The following is a 19,557-nucleotide window of genomic DNA, read 5'->3' on the forward strand; positions in this document are numbered from 1 at the left end:
TTACTGAGCTTAGAAGTGTCCCTTCGTGCCCTTTGGGAGTGAGCTTTGATCAGTCTCATCCTGTCCCACCTCTGTGACTTAGGTTGCATTACTTTCCTTTGTCCACCACCCTGAGTCTACTGAGAAGCTATACCTTGGGTCTCTATGGCCAATCTAAGTGCCAATAACACACCAGTCTTATAACACTTCTGCTCATCCTCTTCAGCTTCCAGTTATTCCATGTTGCTGTGGTCCTGTTACTTCTCCAGTCACACTCATAAATTTTTCCATTATGGTTCTCTGTGTAGTTTTCATGTGCATGCACGTGTGTATCAGAGCTGCAAAGAGTAAACAATTTCCTATTGAGCAAAATCACATTTGGTCACCTACATCTGCTCCTTAGGTAACACAGTAAGGAACCATGCTAACTCCACAACAACCTTGGTGTGTTTTATCTACACATTGCCATGCTGTCTGTCAGCATTCCTAAGTCACATTAGAAATGTTGCTTAATTTTTACAATGTCACATTAGAATGCTTTTTTTTTTTAAGCAGAAATGTAACTTACTTCAAAAACAGAATTCTTGCCTGAACACTTAGTGTTCTCCACAGAAAAGCAAAAATTGAAATGAATAAGGAGTAGAAAATAATTCCCTGTGCTAAATTAACTTTACATAGCACAGAAAACTCTGCAACGACATCCTTGACTGCCTTCCATCCCCAGATGGCAGAATATAAAACAAATTCAGATGTGCAGAGAACAGAAGAGGTGGTGTGTTACAAAAACATAGAACTAGCAACTTCTAGTGTAACTTTCCCTTGACAAAGCAAAACCCGTGCTCCTCTGTTTCTGATGAGGATAATCAACAGGGCCACATGCTAAGTATTAAGTTCTGTGTCTCTCTGACCACTTCATCAGTATTCTGCTCAGTAACTTACTCATTTCAGAGTTATTTTAATACTGCAGACTCCTCTGTAGTTTCAAAGGCACACCTTAAAATCTATTAAGAAAAACATCACTCAGTCAAATTGGTCTATCAAAAAAAAGTATTTCAAATTCCTCCAGGTATGACATTTCTTCTCCTGTACATCCACCCTCTCCATCCTGTAAATTGCTATGACAGCGCCCGTGACAGGTTGTACCAAACCTTGTCTGACAGTTTCTAGGCCTGCTGTTCCATGGCTGTGCAGGAGCTGTTGCAGCCTGAAAGTCTTCCAGCAGGGTGTTCCATTTATTTCTAAACCTCTGAGGCCCAGATGGCTTTCAGATCACGGCACTTTTATGCACAGAAAGGTTGGTTACAGGCTTGTTTCAGCAGTGCTTTTAAGCCTTGTCTAACTGTGTTGTTTTGTTTTTTCTTGTGGGATTTTTTTTTTGTGGGTTTTTTTTCCCCTCCTTGAACCCTCCTTTTTGATTCACAACGTGAGTTGGCAGGCAAAGGGCTGTTTAAAAATACAGCTCTAATAAAATGTTCAAACCTTCCCCTCAGTAATTTTGGAGAGGCTTCCTCTGTGATAGAGGACATACACAAAATGCATAACACTGTAGGCCCATTCCAGTGTCTTATTTATAGTACACTGTCATGATACACACAGGATGGCTCAGGTTGGAAAAGACCTTCAAGATCATCAAGTCCAACCACAACCTAACCATACTACCCTAACTCTAACAACCCATTGCTAATGACTACACACTTTGTCTGTATTCTGCTGACAATTCTAATGCAATTCTGGCATGAGCTCCTTCTCACTATTACAAATGTTCAAGCACGTGCTGTTGGCATGACAGAAATTTACAAACAAAAAGAGAATGAGGTTAAATCCACTTCAAAAGCTGAATTGGCCATGTCAGCATTGCTGGCACAAAAGCAGTTAACTTCTTCCTGCAGCAAAATGCTTCTGCTGTTCTCTTCAGATGGTGTTAGTGTGAATGGCTTCTATCAGAGTAGCCTTGTCCTCCCCTGGGGCATACTGACTGGGAAAGGCAATGCCTTCCCTGCATCACAGTGAGGTGACAATGAACTGCCAGGCTATTTCTACATCTGTCATTCCTTCAACGTAATTAAACTGGGAAGGTGAACGTGCAACACAGTGTGATGCCCTGTTGTGCTTCTGACATACCTTCTCACAGAATCCTTAGAGCTGGAAGGGATCTTAAAACGTTACCTTGTCCAGCTCTGCTGCAATGAACAGGGACATGCACAGCTAGATCAGGTTGCCCAGGGCCTGATCCAGCCTTGAGTCAAAAGTCTCTGGATGGGGAATCCAACACATCTCTGGGCAACCTGTTCTAGTGCCTCACCACCCTCACTGTGAAAGACCTTATACCTAATCTAGACCTATCCTCATTAAGCTTGAAACCACTTCCCCTTGTTCTGTTACCACATACCCTGCTAAATAGTCTCCCTTCCTGGGTTTCCACACCCTGCAGAACTATCTCCAAATGGACTCTCTAAACCATGGTCCAAAAGAGACCAAAGCCTGCCCTCAGGAAGTCCAAGGTAGCAGCTCTGCTGACTCCCCTTTATGCTTCAACAAGGATAAAAAAAAAATACCATTTTGTGATTATTTTACCCTAGATGGCCTACAACCTTTACACCTCCCCATGATCTTCTCTGTTAACAAACAGCAGGTCCAGGAGATTGCTTCCCCTTGTTGGCTCCTTCACCAACTGTGTCAGGAGTTATCTCCCACGTGCTCTAGGAACCTCCAGGACTGTTCCCTTTCTGCTATATCTATAATTCCAGCAGATTTATGGGAAATTGAAGTCCCTCACGTGAACAAGGGGTAGAGACAGTGAGACCTCACCCAACTGTCTACAAGCATCTTATCCACCTTTCCATGCTGGTTGGGTGGCCTGTAGCAAACTCTCACTATAAAGTGGGACTTATTAGCCTTCCCTTCGATTCTGACCCACAAACTCTCAACCCTATCATCATCATCACTAATTTCCAGACATTCACATTTTTTCTTAACATACAGGGCCATACCATTGCCACTCCTGCCTTGCATATCTCTTTTTATGAGTTGGTTCCATCGATCACAGCACTCCAGCTGTGTGAGCCACCCTGATTGTGTATACATCATAGTTCTCTGTCCACACAATGGCCTCCAGCTCCTCCTGTTTGCTACTCATGCTGCATGCATTAGTGTAAATGTACCTAAGCTGGGCCATCTTCTGTGTGAGGGGGGAGGGGGAGGAGGTCTAACACTCTCTAGAACATACACAGGTGTGAATCATGAGAATACTGTGAGAACAACTTGAGCAGATATAAGCTGAAGGACAGGAGGCTTGCATAAATGTAAGCTCAAGAATGAAATGTAGAGGCCATGAAATTTGTTGTCAAGTGAAGATAAGAAAGTAGAATAGATATCCTGTTTTTGAAGATAAAATAGCAAAACAGATGCCTAAGCTCACTGCAGCATCAGTGGGAATCAGTTCAGGCTACCTCCCTTAAAGGCTAGAAATTTATAAAGAAAATGACTATTAGCTTTCATCCCATGACCACTGGAGATATTGGTCATTTCTTGGAATTGCTGCCCATGTCATTGGAATGCAATGAATACACATGTGCTATGCCTTTAAATATGTAGTCGTTTCTCTCTTTGGTGTACATGCTTGGTGAGCAATCCCCATGCACCCAGAGCAGTAATAAAGGGAATATCTACTTGACATAACTCATTGGCATGTCAAGCTACTTTACCAGTTTTCTCAGCTTCATGCCTACAGAAGCCTTTCTTGTTCTTCTTGGCATCCCCTGCCAAGTCCAGTTCAAGCTGGGCCTTGGTTTTCCTGACCCCATCCCTACACAGCCCAGCAGTTTCCCTATACTCTTCCACAGTACCTGTCCCTGCTTCTACTGCCTGTGGATTTTCTTCTTGCTCTTCAGTTGGACCAGCTGGTTCAGGTTCAGCCACGCTGGTCTCTTGCCTTCCTTTGCTGACTTCCTGTACCTCAGGATGGAGGGCTCTTGTGCCACGAGGAAAGCCTCCTCCATGATCCACCAGCTCTGCTCTGGATCCTTGCACACATGGACAGTTTCTCAGGGTGTTTTGTTGACTAACGTGCTGAAGAACTGGAAGTTAACCTTCCTCAAGTTTAGTGTCCTAATTTTACTCTTTCCCTGTCTCATGTCTCTCTGGAGCATGAACTGAACCACAGCATGACCACTACAGCCCAGGCATCCCCCAGTCCTGATGTTACCAATCAGCAGCCTGTCCCTCCAAAATTGGTATGCCACCCCACACCTCATCACAGGAAGGCTCACTCTTCCTCCCCCAACTCCTAGTTCAAAGCCCTCCCAACAAGCCCCACTAAGCTTCTTCCCAAAGACCCACCTCCCCATTTGAGAAAGGTGACATCCAGCACCCACATACTCAGTCTCACACAGGCCATTTGGCTGTCAAAAAAGACTCAAAGTTCTGGCAGCAGCACCAGCCACGAAGCAAGGCATTTAAAGATAAGATCCTTTAATTTGTTTCCATGTGCTTACCCAATACAGGAGCCCCACTCACCTGCCCCCAGCAAACTGCTGCACCACACTCCCATCTGCCTGCCATGTTTGCACTGCTCCCAGGTCTCCTCTCCCTAGCAGCAGACTTTATACAAGGGAGAGGGGAGGATTTAAGCCTCCCTCAGCGCCTACTCCGCCCCATAACATTGCTCTGTGCTTGTTTGCTCATTCCTTCACCGGAGAGCAGCTGGTTTGCTTTCAGGTGAGGCAATCAGAGGAGATACTGAAGTTATGTAGCTAAAGAGCTGAAACTAACCATCTGGCCCTACCTTCCCACTCCAGAATGGAACTGTATGCCATGTGATGTCACATTTAATGTCATTACGTGCTGAAAAACAGCTGGGGAAACCAATCCCTAGGAAAGCCAGATGTTCAGCAAAGCCAGGTGAGCTGGGTTGAGGGCAGAGCATAGGAGGCTGGCAGACAGCTGCAGCATCTTAAAGGAAGGGAGATGGAGCATCTGGGAGGAAGGAGCAGAGGCAAACACAAAGATGATCAACACTTAGCAAGGCCAGCAAAGAGAGAAGACACCAGTGTGTGACCTTTTACATCCTTTGGTTTGTGCATATCTTAAGGAGGAATGAGCTTCTTGTTGTTCAGGATATTCAGCAATGGTTGCTATCCTCCTGCTCACCAGGAGGCAAAAGATTGAGGAGTGATGCTGGTGGCCTTCATACCTGAGGCTCTGTGGTGCTGGCTTCACCCTGATACCTGACAGTTAGTTGCACCACAGAGATACAGATGAGATGTACTACTACTGCTCTCTCAGGGAGATGTGACACCACACAGTCAGGAGTATTTGCAGGCTGCTAGAACCTGTCATCGTATCACGAGCAGACCTTCACACTGACTATCTACAGTTCCTGTTCTTAGTTTTCTGAGCATCACCATATTAGTAGCCTGCAGCCCACCAGTCCTTCCTCCAAATGCTGGCAGTGATTGAATGGGATTTTCAAAAGCTGTTAGATAAGTAGCAGAAGCTGAAGTAGAGCTTTGGTTTGCACTGAGCTTAATCAAAGCTCTGTCTGATGTAAGGCTGCCCTGCCAAGACCTGCCTGGGGGAAATAGGAATAAAGTTGCCACCCTGATTTCCCTTGCACAGGCTGAAATACAGCAGTCTCCAGGTGCTCTTTGCCCAAGCAGGAGCTGCTTATGCTTAGACCCATAGCAAGGTGCAGTTGGCCTGCCCATCCCTTAGCAGTCTAGTAAGGATTCATAGAGAGGAGGAGAGATTTTCTTCAGGGCTTTGCAGGGTTTTGTCCTAACTCTAGCCTGAGCAATGGTTTATTTTCAAATAATACCTGCTTCCAAGATTGATAAGGAGACGTGATAATGAGCTGGAGCATGGTAGCTGAGCACAGGCACTGGCAGAACATGATGGCTGCCTCAGGAAAGGTCACAGACTGGGAGGCACCATGGAGGACAGGTTCTGCCTGAACAAACCCTGGCAATATGTGGGCTGCCACAGCTTAGTTGCCACCTTTTGGAGGTTGGGACTAACATCTGCCTGAAGAAATGGTGGAGAAAGGGGTAAATGGTGTTTCTCAGTCAATTTTTTCATGTGTGCTGTGCCACTGCTGCAATTTATGTCTAGGTACTGCAATTTATGTCTAGGTAGGAAGTGCTTGAATGTCCTCCTGCCTTGCTGGGCAGACTGCTTCTTGATCCTTATGGTTTGAGTTTTGCCAGCTCCCTTTTGTCTCCAAAGGCTCTTAACTCTCCTTAAAACTGCTGTAGAGATGCGTTCTGGCTTTTCTGAAAGCTGGCTTGATCACAAACTGTGTCCAGCGCAGGAGACCTTTAGTATCCTACCACTGCTGTCAGGTGGAGCACAGTGAGGGTGGGCACAGACTGCATAGTACCTGTCTTGCACTGCATGCCTGCTGTGCCATGCCAACAGAGCAGGCTTCCCAGTCCTGAGAGTAATGTGCAGCCTGAGGCAGCTTTCAATCCCTCTCTCCCTCTATGGGAGAGGAGCTTCTGAATTTTCCAAGGGCTGCGTATCCTGAGTGCCTCCTAGCACCTTTGAGCAGATGGAATAACACTACAACATGCCTGTTAAGCATGGCTGAGAAATGAATTTACCATATATTCAGAATTTATCTGTGGGAGGTCTTTACAGCAGGCATTGATTTCTTTCCCAGTATCACTAGTGTTTCACTGTGTGGGACTTGAGGAAACACTTACCTGCTTTGTTCTGTGTTAGTAAAAGGCAAGCACTAATAGTGACCTTGTGTGAGTGCCTGGGAAGATGATTGCTTCACAGAGGGAAAGTGCTGAGAGGGCTACTAGTGAGAAAAGGATTATGGCAAATGTGGCAAGCATATCCCACAAAAGCACCAAAACTTCCAGTTAGACATGTGTTTTATTGAATTAATGCAGTTACAATACAGGATGAAGAGCAGCTCTCCACGCAAACAATACATGCTGTCCACTAGTGTCCCACCCCAAAACCAATCAGACAAAAGAAAGACCATGTTTTGGCTTTGAATTAGGAAAGAAAGGAAGCACTGCCTGGATGGAGTAGTCAAGATGTAGAAGGCAGAGATGAGTAGTTATGCCCAAAGCTGTTAAACAAGTGTAGCTAACAGCACCACTAAGCCAAAGCTTGGGAGTAAGAGCTGGGGTCCCTGGTGAGTCTCTCTGGATCCTGTACAGTGAGAGGGGAAAATGGGAGAAACATTGGGACTGCCCCAGCGTGGGTTTTTCTGTGCAGGGAGAAGAGCATTAGACTGCTTTGGCGTGAGACCAGTTGACATGGCCTAGCAGGACTCATCTGGATATTTTCACCTAGGAACTACTGGAAATTAGTGTGTGAAATACCACAGGGAAAGAACATAGAAGAACAGCTGTGGAAAGCTGGGCCAGCCTGCGTGCTGACATCTGGGCTGGCAATGGGGCCGGGGAGCTGGCCTGAGGTGCAGGTCCTTCCTTACCAGAGGGATGCTATTGTAACCATCTCCCCAGGGCTGTACTGTGAGAGCAGGTATTGCAACAGTCAGGATGAATCTTAATTCTGGCTGTGCTTTGGATGAGGTTCAGTGTGTTTCCAGAACAACCAGAAATGCTGGCCCTGCTGTCAGCAGCAAAGGATCTTGAGGAAGGCTCTGCGGAAGTCGGTGTTGAAGGTGGTGTAGATGATGGGATTGAGGGCACTGTTGACATAACCAAGCCAGGTGCTGGCACTGTACAGCCCTGGGGGCACGTGGCAGGCTGGGCAGTGGGCGTTGAGGATGTGGATCAAGAAGAATGGCATCCAGCAGACTATGAATGTCCCTGAGTTTAGAGAAAGAAAACAAATTCTGAATTCAGAGAGAAGCATAACTTGGAAAAAGGCCTATGCATATCCCCTTTTCCCTGGCACTTCCACTATTTCCTGCTAGCCCAGTTTACACCTGTCTGCCTTTGGTAAATGCTGAAGGTGACATTAATTCCTGATGCAGAGGGACTTTGCAAGAGTTCAGGTTCCTCAGAGACAGTTATGTGAATGGAAAGGACTTCAGATGTGGCCTACTAACAGCGGCCACAACTTAGGAGGAAGGACTACTGCTGTAACTTTTTTACTGAGTTACAATGAGGGCTGCTTTATTTCCCTGCTAGTACTCAGTAAACGAGGGGAACTGGCTCTCACTCACCCAGGACAATAGCCAGCATCTGTGTAGCCTTCCTCTCCCGAAGCTGGATCATCCGGGGCTGCTGATGTGACAGCTTCAGAGAGCTGACTGTTTTCCCATTGCTAAGCCTCTGTACCTGCAGCCCAGGAATCTTACTCCTTCTCCTCTCTTCCAACCTGTTGTGTAGTGGAGTCCCAGGTGTCTTGCTGAGGGATGTGTCTTGGCAGAAGCTGCGGTACCGCTGGAAGCTGAAGGCAGTCAGCAACTTTCTTTTGGTAGACATCTCCTGGTCTGAGCATTTGAGCTGGAGACAAGGAGAAAATGAGCCCTGGCATCTGTTTGGCAATGTTTTCCTCTTGATGTGTTCCTGCAAAAGAGGATGCCACAGAGGAGTTGGGAACCGTCTCATCTGTTCAAAGAATGAACAGAGAGAAGAGTTGTAGGCGTTATCCTTAGACCGTATCATTTATTGGGTGCTGAGCCTAACCTCTGGGGATGGCACAAAATCTGGTGATTGGGACTGCCTTAACTTATCAGAGGGATGAACCAGACTGTGACAGCTCTCTGCCTCTGTCCCACCAACTTGAAGCATGAGAGCAAGAAGAGCTGAACCACCTGCTCTGCTAACCGCTCACTTGTGTTGACCCTGATACCCCCAATGTCCTGATCCTTTCCTAATGTAGCTTTGCTCTGAGAAAATGGTTAAAACAAATGGGCTTGGGTGGCTTGTGTGACCAGGTGATCCCTTTCAAATGATTGAGTTGATTCCCATAAGTGTTTTGAACTCTTAAGTGTGATGGATGAAGTGATTTTTAATTAATAATTTAGGTCATTAAAGTCTGTGAAGCCTCAAGAATGAAACTTCATAGAGTAAAAATCAATTAGTAAATAAATTAGTCACATTGGCTGAGAAAAAACAGCTCGGAAGAAACATTGGTGTAGGCTGTGCTCTTTTCTAGTTGCCTGGATCCAGAGGCAGATACACTTGGGATATTTTGTTTCTAGAGTGAGAAAAAAGGACTTAACCAGAGCTTCTGCAACTCCAATACCACAGTACATGAATGAAGGATGGGATGAAAAAATGTTTTATGTCCCTTCTTTGTGCTTTCCATTCTGTGCTTTGAACCTCTGAAGAGATGAAGCATGCCCTGTCCTTTGTGACAGTTCCTACTGTGTTCATGTGGGCCTTACTTTTTGTGTATAACACGGTTTGGTGCTGGCATTGTAGCTGCCCTGACGAGTGAGGGTTCTCTTCTTCTGTCTTTGTCTTAGCACGAGGTAAATCCGAATGTAGAGGAGTAGGGTCACCATGAAGGGGAGGTAGAAGGATACCAAAGAGGAGTAGACGATGAAAACAGGATTGGATATTGAACAGACACTGGGATCCCCTGGAGAGGAGAAAAAAGAGAGAGGAATGGCTGAGCAGCTTCAGTTTATTAGAAGGAGTGTATTGGCAAAGTAGGTCATTTGTTGGCTGGGGGACAAGGGCACTCGAAGGAGAGCAAGCACTCTCAAACAGTCCCCTTTATTTCAGATTACACTATGGCCTAATCAGTCACCTAAACAGTGATTAAAATGATCTCTGCCTCAGATCATCTAGCATGACCTAACATGTATCTGGCTTGTTCTTCTGGCCAACAGCTGTGTACTCTTCTCTCACTTCCATTTCCATTCTTCCTCAGAAGATCCTTTCTCCTTTGCCCTTTCTCCCATTCCTGAGATCTTCTGAGATGCTCTTTCCAGTTCCCCAACATTTCCTATAGCTTGAAAAGCCTGCAGGTTCCATGTTAAATGAGCTGGCCATACAAAAGGCAGCTCCACTGCCAGCCCTACCCTGTGTGCTATTGTTCAGGATGTCACTTACCTGTAGTATTGAAGCCAAAGAGGAGAGGGCATGACACTGCGAATGCCAGCATCCAGACTACCACGATCATGAGAGAGACCCTCCTGCAGGAGCTCTGCCCAGTGTTGTATTGGTACTGCACTGGTTTCACCACTGCAGTGTATCTGTGAACCAAACAAGCTCCGGAAAAAGGTAAGAGTGGTGGGAGGAAAAGTGTCATGTTTCAAAAGGAGGAAGGAAAACCACATAGGGAATGTGATGGTAGAAGTGATGAAGAATGGAAGAGGAAAGGAGAGAAGATCAGGTGATGGATCAGCAGTTTGCAAAAATGGTAAGCAGGGTATTGTGGGGAGGAACAAAGGAAACCAGAGTTAGTTGGCAGCACTGGGGAGAAATGTGTGCAGAACTGCTGGCATTGTGAAACTACAAGATTTGTGGTCCCAGATCAGTTCCTCAGTCCCCTAAGGTTACGTGTGCACTGCTGGGAAGAAGTGGTCTCTGGGGCAACCATGGCCCATTCTGCTGTGTCTCAGCTGCCCTCCCTGGTCTTGTGGACAGTCAGATGATTTGCCTACTGGCATGTATCCAGGGAAATTTGGGTGCCAGGGTGCCCTAGAAAACAGCTCCACAAGCCTGGCATTTGGAAAGCACAGGAGTCTTGGCTTGATATTCACCAGTGGAAGAACTGAACTGAAATGGGGAAAGATGCTCCTATGGAGAAACACTGATCCAGCTTATTGCTGAGAGCTGTCTATTTTGCTTAGCTTTGAACCATAAATTACAAAGATCAAGTATGTAGTGCTTCTTTCCCTTACTGATCCTGTAAGAAGGAAACCTAGGGCCTAACTGGACCACATGTACTAAGGTCTTGGCTCCCAGCTTTCACTACTGCCTAGAAAAAGCTAAATTTTAAGATGCAGAAAACCAGGACAAGGCTGAAGGTTATGCAGCAATAATCTTCTCCCCTCCATATGTATATGGCATGACTTTGTTTAATAAATCTTCCCTGGGGGGGAGGAATTTCTACTCAATGGGAACTATATGATTGATTCTGGTTTCTACCTTCAGAAGGAATAAGGATGTAGCTGACTATCAATGCATAATGTCTTATTGCTTGTGTATCTCTAACTTTTTTAAAGTGTAAGCATCTTCTAGCACATAGTGGGCTAAGCCATATTCATAGCTGTAGAGGCAGTGATAGACTTGATGGAAAGCTCATGTTCCTGAGGATACTGGTTCTGCCTATGCAAACTTCACATCCACATCCCTTCTGTGGTTGGTCTGGGGCCTACATCCCCCTGGGCTATTCTCCTGTATGTACTTGGTACTCACCTGTCAATGCTGATAGCGCAGAGGTTTAAAATGCTGGCTGTGCACATCATGACATCCATGGTGACAAAGACATCACAACAGATGCGGCTGAAAGTCCAGACTCCACCAGTCACCTGCATCAGGAATCACAAAGCTGTCAGCCCTGTTCTTCATCAAGTCCTAATACTTCAGGTATACGAGGGTGCTCTCCTTCAAGCATCTCAACATCTAGATGAATTCATGTTCACTGTGATGCTCAGGGGAAACTGAGGCACCTATGTTGTGTTCAGGATAATGTGTGGTGGGTCACAGAGAATCCAGGAGCTCGATGTAACTCCTTTACTTTTACAGAGGGAGGCGAGGTGCAGAAATAGATAGCAGCTATCCATTTTCTTATGGCTTAGCATGATAAATTGAATCAGATATCACTGTATACATTCTCTGATTAAGAATTATCTGAGGAAATCTAAGGGCTAAAAGTGTTCCTCAACTTAGCTGTTGGAGTTCTCTTGCAGCCACTGAGCTTGAAGAATGCTGTAAATCTTATGCATTTATGTATGAAACAGAGACCTGAGACACCCGAGGCTTCTCCAGAACCTCATTTGGATTCTTATCTCAGTTACAGATTTTGATTATTAGATCTGAATGAGAATCACGAGCTATACAGATAAAGGGTTTTGGGTTGCTACCTTGTCTAGCTTTTGTTCTGCTTGCTTTGAATTTTTAATCACAAAAGCTTAGCTGTGGCCAATCTTTGTGATGGAGAAATACACTTTTGGCCCAGATGTCCAGATCTTTGCAAGTGACATTTTCATCTGACAGCAAAGTGCTCCAATGTGGCACTGCTGCATGTGGGTCTGCTCTTCTCTAGGCTGCAATGCTGGCCTGGCTCAGAGGGAGGTGATCGAGGAGCACCTGCTCCTTGCAGGAGATGAACAAGGAAGCAGCTTACTCTACAGATAAGGCTAATGAATGAACACAGCTAACATCTGAAGTGTGATTTTGGGGCATATGAAGGACAGTGATGAACTGGATTAAGTCCAGCAGAGGGCTGCTGAGGTGGTCCTGAGGGACTGAAGCCCCTTGCGAGGAGGAACTAAGGGAACAGGCTTTGGTCAGCCTGGAGGAGAAGTGACTTTGTGGGGACCTAGCAACACCCCATCAGTATCTAATGGGAAGTATTAAGAGAGTTGGAGCCAGATTACTGGAAAGCTAGGCTTTACTCAGTGGTGTGCAGTAGGAAAAAGAGAGACAACAGGCATTCACTGAATGAAGAGAGGTTCAGAGCTGTAATTATAAACTTTCTGATCATTAGGACAGTGAAGCAGTGGAGCAGGTTGCCTGGTGAGGCTGTGCAGTATCCATTCTTTGAGGTTTTCAAGAGCCAACTGGATAGAGCCCTGAGCAGCCTGTTCTGACCTCATGGCTAACCCTGCCTCAAGTTGGAGTGGGATCAGAGACCTCCCAAGGCCCCCAGAATTGACCTGTGATCCTGTGAATATGTGCCAGCTACCTACCTGTCAGGCCTCTGGGGCCATGCAGAGAAAAGCTGACGAGACATGAAAGGTATCACAGCTTTTTATAAATCACTTTTCTTAGATTGGGTATGTGCTCCTCCTTCAGGTCCTGCTCCCCCAGCTACATCCCCGATCTGTTCCCTTAGCTTAGGTCATTTAATGTATCCTAGCTCTCCTGGGAGATTTGTATCAGATGGTATGGGGAGAAGGTGATGAGATGCTGGAATGGGTTGCCCAGAGAGGTTGTGGATGTCTGATCCCTGCAGGTGTTCAAGGCCAGGCTGGACAAGGCCCTGGGCAGCCTGATCTGCTGGGTGGCAGACCTGCCCACAGTGGGGAGTTGGAACTGGATGATCTTCATGGTCCCTTCCAACCTAAGCCATTCTATGATGTCTATTCTGTCTTTGATGATGTCTAAGACAAGAACTAGACACTTGAAAATACCTATACCAGGACAGTCTAGAGACAGTGCCATAAGGAGGGTCCCCTCTTCTCATTGGTCAATGGGTCAACACTGCGGCATCCATCAGTACCTGAAAGTGATGCAGCTCACTGCAGGGAGAAACAACACTGATGAACTCTGTGTATGTTGTTTTTCAAGGTTGTTCAAGAAATCTTCCTGAGAAACTGTCATGATTTTGGCTGTTTCTGTGCCACCACTCCTGCACATGGGCACAGAATCTTGCAGGGGTGAGCTTTGCCTTCAGGGTGTTCTCTGCTGGGCCCAGCTGCTGAGTGTCAGAAGTCAGGCACTGAACTGACTGTCAGAGGAACATTAGATCCCCTGACACTGAACGGATGCATGGGAGGGAAATGGAAATCAGCCTGCAAAACACAGAAAGGAACTGTGCTTTCATCTCCAGTTGTCTTATGAATTTTCTGATACTTTCAGAGCTCCTTTGTTTCCTTTTCAAAAACAGCAGGCAAAGAGAAAAAAAAACACAAAACCTACCTCAGAGATTTGCTGCACAATTAGAAAGCTACAAGGTGTACAAAATGAAGGCTGCCCCCCTGAAATCAGAAACTTGGCCAGCTAGGTTCCTTTCTAAAGGAAATCCCACATTTGTGCTTTAGCTGCAGATTTTGAAACCTGCTTGCCCACTTTGAAATATCTCATAATTAGAAATGCTGGAAAACATTTCAGCAAAACCCAGTTAAGAACATTTTTGTAGCACGAGGCAAAACACAATGCAATGTGCATGCGACCTGTGAAGACTGAAGAATATCTCACCAGGAATTGCTGGCAGATCCATGAGGCCAGCTGCTGCTACACCAGCAGATGTGCAAGGACTTGATGGAAGGAGTTGCTAAGGTCCCGAGCATATTTAAACACAAAGCACAGAGAGAAGCTCTTGGAATGAGGACCATTTAAACGGAAGAAGCCAGTGATAGGAATAGCTCTGAAGCAAACCCCCTCAGGATGATACATTCAGATCACATCACTTGCACATTAAGCTGCTGCGTGTATTCATAGGATGCTTAGCAGATCAAAATGTTGGGCTTAAAACCCATACTAACTTCCTCTGGTCAGCATTGAGAGCCAGCCCCACAGAAGTCAGTGAAGAAGCTGAAGTTTACATATATGAGAATATAGAATTTATTCCAGAATAGAACAAAGAAGTGCCTTTTAATTATAGGCCTTGTTCATGCTTCTAAATTTTATATCTGCTCTTTGTTTTCTTGTTCCACTCATCTTTGTTACAGAAGCAATATCTTGCCATGGTTTTCATGTGCTGGCAGGGCACCTATTCTTTATCCCTCTTGAATCTTTCATCCAGGAATCTCAAAGCACATTGCAGGTATTAATTGAATGTCACCTCACAACTGCATGGTTGTGAGATGAGAGCAAGTCTCATAGAGATGAGCTGATACAATCTCTCATTACCACTCAGTGCGTGTGCAGCAGAACTGAGAACAGAGTCTAGGATAAAATCCTGGTTCTGTCAAAGACAGAACAGCTAATGCTCCCTATGGACCATTTAGGTCAGGCTCTCACCTTATCCTACATGGTGACCAGCCTGCTTTACCCACAGAACTGCAGTGTTATTTATTTTTAAATGTAGGAAGTCTTCCAATCTAAAAACCATTATTCTACATTCATAAACTTACGCAAATCCTTCACTCTCCTGGATCCCTAAAAATAAACAAAGGAATCTCTGTAAATCATATTAAAATAATGACGCATGGATAGGAATAAATTAAGCATGAACACAAAGTTGCATGATGTAAGCAGCTGTGCCTCTAAGCTCAGTCACTTTAAGAGTTTTGTAATAAAGATAAAGTTCTTGGGGATGCCATTAGCACCCTGCAGCTGAGAAATCCCACTTACGCTTTTGCAAGGCCAGAGAAACTAAAAGCATGCATTCAGACAGGCCAGCTGACAAGTGGGAAACTGCTGGGGGCAGAGGCTGATCTGCAGATGTGCCCCTGTGCCACACTCTCCACAGCAATAGCAAGTTTTAAGTCTTTCCTAATGCAATGCATATTGTGATTTCATTCAAGACTGGAATTATGCTTAGAGGTAATATTCCTTCTTTATTGTCCCCATCTCCCTGACACCACTTCCTTCTCCAAGAGGTAACACCACCAAGGGGCACACATCCTGCAGAGCAGCTCCAGGACTGCCCCACACAGATTAAATATCACTACTAACTCCATTAGGAACATGATCACACAAGGAGGATTATGATGCTCTCTTTGTTCTTTCATTCCACAGTGATCCTATGCATAAATAATTAACTATCAATGCCCTCACTAATTAATTATGCTTGTACACAGAACAGACCCTTAATTTCTCTTAATTGCAGTCTTGCTGAATCTGCAACAGACACAGTTTGAGAGAGGCTTGGTTTAACATAAGGGAAATGCCTTCACTTAGTGCCAGACTTCAGAGATCTGCTGGCTATTCAACATGCTCTGCTGACAGAGGAGGGCTGCAGACCACTGCCATTCCACTGCTGCTTGATCAGACATCTTTGCACATGCACAGCTGGTTTGGCATTTGCTGGAGCTGTTCTGTAACGTCTTACTTTCTATTCATGCACTGTATAGTCCATATACACAAGTCAAAATCTCTCTCTGCTGCTTTGCTTTGTGGGAAGGAGGTCAGCCAAAGGTGGGCAGCTGTCACCAGAATGCTTTGCCCACCCAGTGGCCTGATCCCACCTTGCCCCTTAGAGAAGGAGCACAAGGCTTTGTAGAGGTCATAGCTCAGAGGCTTGTTCTGTCTCTGTTATCATGGGAACAGGGCTGACAGGGCACAGCTGAAAGCTTATGGCTCATCAGCATTCACTAATTTTTCTGGATCTACAAATTTACTTGAGTTAGCATAGAAATGCTGAAGAGAACAGATACAAATGCCAGCTGTAAGTGTACTTCCCCATATTTACTGTAGCAAAAAATGTTTACTGCTGGAATGGCTTTGGTGTAATTTGGAGTCCATCTTTGCTAGCCTGATTCTGACAGTGTTGTTTATACTGCACTGTCTCTCTAGTACAGACTTACACCAGTCCAATGTGCAAAACTTGGGGAAGTGAGAATAAGACCCTGAGGGCTTGATAAATCCTTTGAAGTCATTGTTAAAACCCTCTCTTGACTTAAAGAGATTTTTTGAGCATGATCCTTAGCTTCATCTCTTTGTTACCCTGCTTAGGTAACGTTACTTGGAGCTGACCTATCATCGCTGACATTAAGGCTTTGAAACTCCACAAGAGATGAGAATTTGACCACTTTCATTTGTTTTCTGGCCAGCAGGCAGGGATTGATCTGAACTCTGAGATGAGTTTCTGTAAGATATTTCTATCCCCTTGCTTCACTCTGCCATTCCTGATCCATCATAGTGCCCACAGGCAACCTGCCTGGCTGGTAGTGGTAGCTTTAAGGACACTCAAATTCAAGTGCTATTAGCACACTGGAACCCAAAGCTGACATCATTGGCAGCAGCCCAATTGCCATTCAAACTACAAGAGGCTGGGCTGTGCCAGGAAGAGCTGGGCTCAGGGTGGGGTGCGGTGTATTTCTCCAGTTTGAGTACAGTCTCCTAGTGCCAACTGTGGGTCACCACACACACAAGTGCCCCCGAGCTAGCCAGGAGGCTGGAATGCAAACAAGCTTTACCTGTACCAGAACTGGCCTATTCTGACAACCAGCATGAGTGTGTGCTAAATTGCACCTTGGTTCAATGCTGCTTGACTTTTCCAAGACGTACTCACCTCCAGGTATACCACCCATGGCATCACCAAAGTAGCCACCAGCAAGTCTGCCACTGCCAGGCTTACCACAAGGTAGTTTGTGGTGGTTTGCAAGGTGCGCTCCCTCAGCACAGCTAAGCAGACCAGCACGTTCCCAAAGATGATAGCCAAAATCAGGATGCAGTAGCAGAGAGCATAGTAGGTGTGTGAGCGTGGCAGGTCAGGCTCTGTTGTGTTACCTGCCCCACAGGGAACAGAACTGGTGGTGTTAAGATGGCCGCTGGCTCTTGTGAAGAGTGCCATGGAGATGCTGCTGCAAAGAGATGAGTAAAAACAGAGATATACAAGAATTCTGAAGAATGACAACTTTCAGTAGTCAGTAAATGTCTGTCATATTTCATTTGTGATGCTACTTCAAGTCAAATTTAGAGGTCTTTATTCTGCTCAAATTTTATACTCTCATTTGTCCTCATTTGTTTTTCATGGAGTCTAAACCAAAAGAAGAATGCAGTGTTTCATTTGCTATCATGGAACCAGAGAATTAAAGTCTGCTCTCAAGTTGGAAGGGACCCACAGGGATCATTGAGTCCTACTCCCTGCTCAACTCAGCACCAGCCCAAATGCAAACCCTATGTCTGAGAGCACTGTCCAAACGCTCCTTAAACTATATCAGATCGGGGCCGTGCCCACCGCCCTGTGGTGCAGCCCCTGTCCCTGACCCCCAGCTGCCCCTCACCTGACACAGCTCCATGCCGTTCCCTCGGGCCCTGTCGCTGTCACACACAGCACAGCTCAGCGCTGCCCTCTGCTCCCTGTGAGAGCTGCAGCCGCCATCAGGCCTCCCCTCAGCTCCTCTGCTCTGTGCTGAGCACACCACGGGGACCTCAGCCACTCTTCATACACCTTGCCCTACAGACCCTTCCCCATCTTCATAGTCCTCCTCTGGATGCACTCTAATAGCTTTATGTCCATCTCAAACTGTAGCACCCACAGCTGCAGTATGTGAGGAGCACCAGTGCAGGAGATGAGGCTGCACAGCACAGAGCAGAACAGGACAATCTCTTTCCCTGCCTGGTGGCAGTGCTGGGCCTGGTGCACCCCAGGGTACAGTTGGCCTTTTGGGCTGCCAGGGCACACCACTGGCTCACATTCAACCTTCAGGTTTTCATATTCAACTGCGTTCATCTGAACAGTCCATCTTACCAGCCAATACAGCTATGATGAAAGTGGCAGTTTTAACACACACCAAAGTCACACCATGGCACGACTTAGGCCATAAGTGCAGTCTGAAACAAAGCAGTCTGTAGCACTTAAGAAGATCCAACACAGTTACCCAAATGAGAGCTTGGAGCTCCTATCTTTTCCCAGGGAAGGACTCTCCCTCTTCCCTCATTAAAAAACCTCTTTCATATCTTTGTGCAGTTGAGAGCTCAGCAGCCTGGCAGTGATCGCACCTGCACTGCTCAAGAAGGCTCTTGAACCCTGCCAGCCTCACAGTGAGCACCACAGGCTGAATTACTCCTCTCCTGCAACGTGTTCCCATCCCAGGCCTTCTGTTCAAATGATGTTCAGCTTCAACCCTGCTTAGCATGCCAAATTTTTCAGTGCAGCCCCCATCTCATCCATATTGTGCTCTCTGTATTCCATGCCTGGCTGGAAGATACACTTCCTGTGCTGAAGAGAAAATCAACTTGTCGTTTGGGATGGAATAATGGAAGGATGCATGAAGCAAGCTGTGAATTTTTGTTTTCTTACAATGGGCTTGTGATTGTGCTCAGGAACCTTCCTTTTTTGATACAGGAGGCTGATTTTTTCTAGGTATATGAAGGCTGCTGTCCAGGGTCGTCCTATGACATTCAATCCCTTTTTATCTGTTCTTTTTTTTTTTCTTTTTTGACTAGTGCTCCCATTGCTAAACTCATTATCAGCATGACAGGTACTAAAGGCAAGGACAGAACATTGCAGTGCCAGCACTATAAATAATATTCCTTGCTCCATCTTACCGCTGAAGAGAAGCATCCACAATGTATGCACTCATAGCTGTGTGATAGGTGATAACTGCTCCAATCCCTTTCATAGAAGCATCCTCGAAACTAAGCTGCCCATACCAGCTTGTGGTAGAGAGAGGACGAAGGCTCAGTGGGATGATGGCAGCTGATCTTCCCTGTCCCACCAGCACAGACATCCTTCAGGACAGGGTGAAGCTATCTCCTACTGTGCCCGTTTCATCTACAAATGCTTGCACTTGCCTCTTCTCTTTCTTCTGCCTGACCCCGACCAAGAAGTTAAACCCCGTCTGGATGTGAAGAACTCACTTCCAGTGGAGCCAGCATTGCTGCTGAGCACAGGACTGGCATTCCACAGAGCTGCCCCACTGCGACCACCCAAGTCAGGGCTCGCTATACACCGACACGTCTCCACTGTCTGGGGAGGCAAAAACGAGGTCCATAGCACGGGAAGCGGTTACCCAGCCCATAAGCAAAGCCAACCGATAGGACGAACGAAAGGCACAAGGCTTCCGTGCTGCACGGTTTACTAGGGGGTCCCTCCAGTTCGTCATCGCAACCCAAAGCGCTATCATCTCCCTTT

The 19,557-nt window shown here is 46.1% G+C and overlaps 1 protein-coding gene across 2 annotated transcripts; it reads right to left on the bottom strand.

Moving 5' to 3' along the window:
* Positions 1 to 7,480: 7,480 nt before the first annotated feature.
* DRD3 (dopamine receptor D3) lies at positions 7,481 to 17,271 on the bottom strand. 2 transcript variants are annotated; one of them, XM_065740773.1, is made up of 6 exons: positions 16,990 to 17,271; positions 11,283 to 11,395; positions 9,972 to 10,114; positions 9,299 to 9,495; positions 8,129 to 8,372; positions 7,481 to 7,769 (listed from the first exon to the last, which is right to left on the bottom strand). In XM_065740773.1, exons 1-6 carry the CDS (start codon positions 17,269 to 17,271, stop codon positions 7,573 to 7,575), a joined length of 1,176 nt encoding a protein of 391 aa, XP_065596845.1. In that variant the 3' UTR covers positions 7,481 to 7,572. The 2 variants fall into 2 exon arrangements, with proteins under 2 accessions (XP_065596845.1, XP_065596844.1); XM_065740772.1 differs by having other exon boundaries at positions 8,129 to 8,474.
* Positions 17,272 to 19,557: the final 2,286 nt, after the last annotated feature.

This window comes from Cyrtonyx montezumae, unplaced genomic scaffold (genome assembly GCF_038088225.1).
Source record: "Cyrtonyx montezumae isolate F1298 unplaced genomic scaffold, pur_monq_1.0 scaffold_3, whole genome shotgun sequence".
NCBI classification, from domain to species: domain Eukaryota; kingdom Metazoa; phylum Chordata; class Aves; order Galliformes; family Odontophoridae; genus Cyrtonyx; species Cyrtonyx montezumae.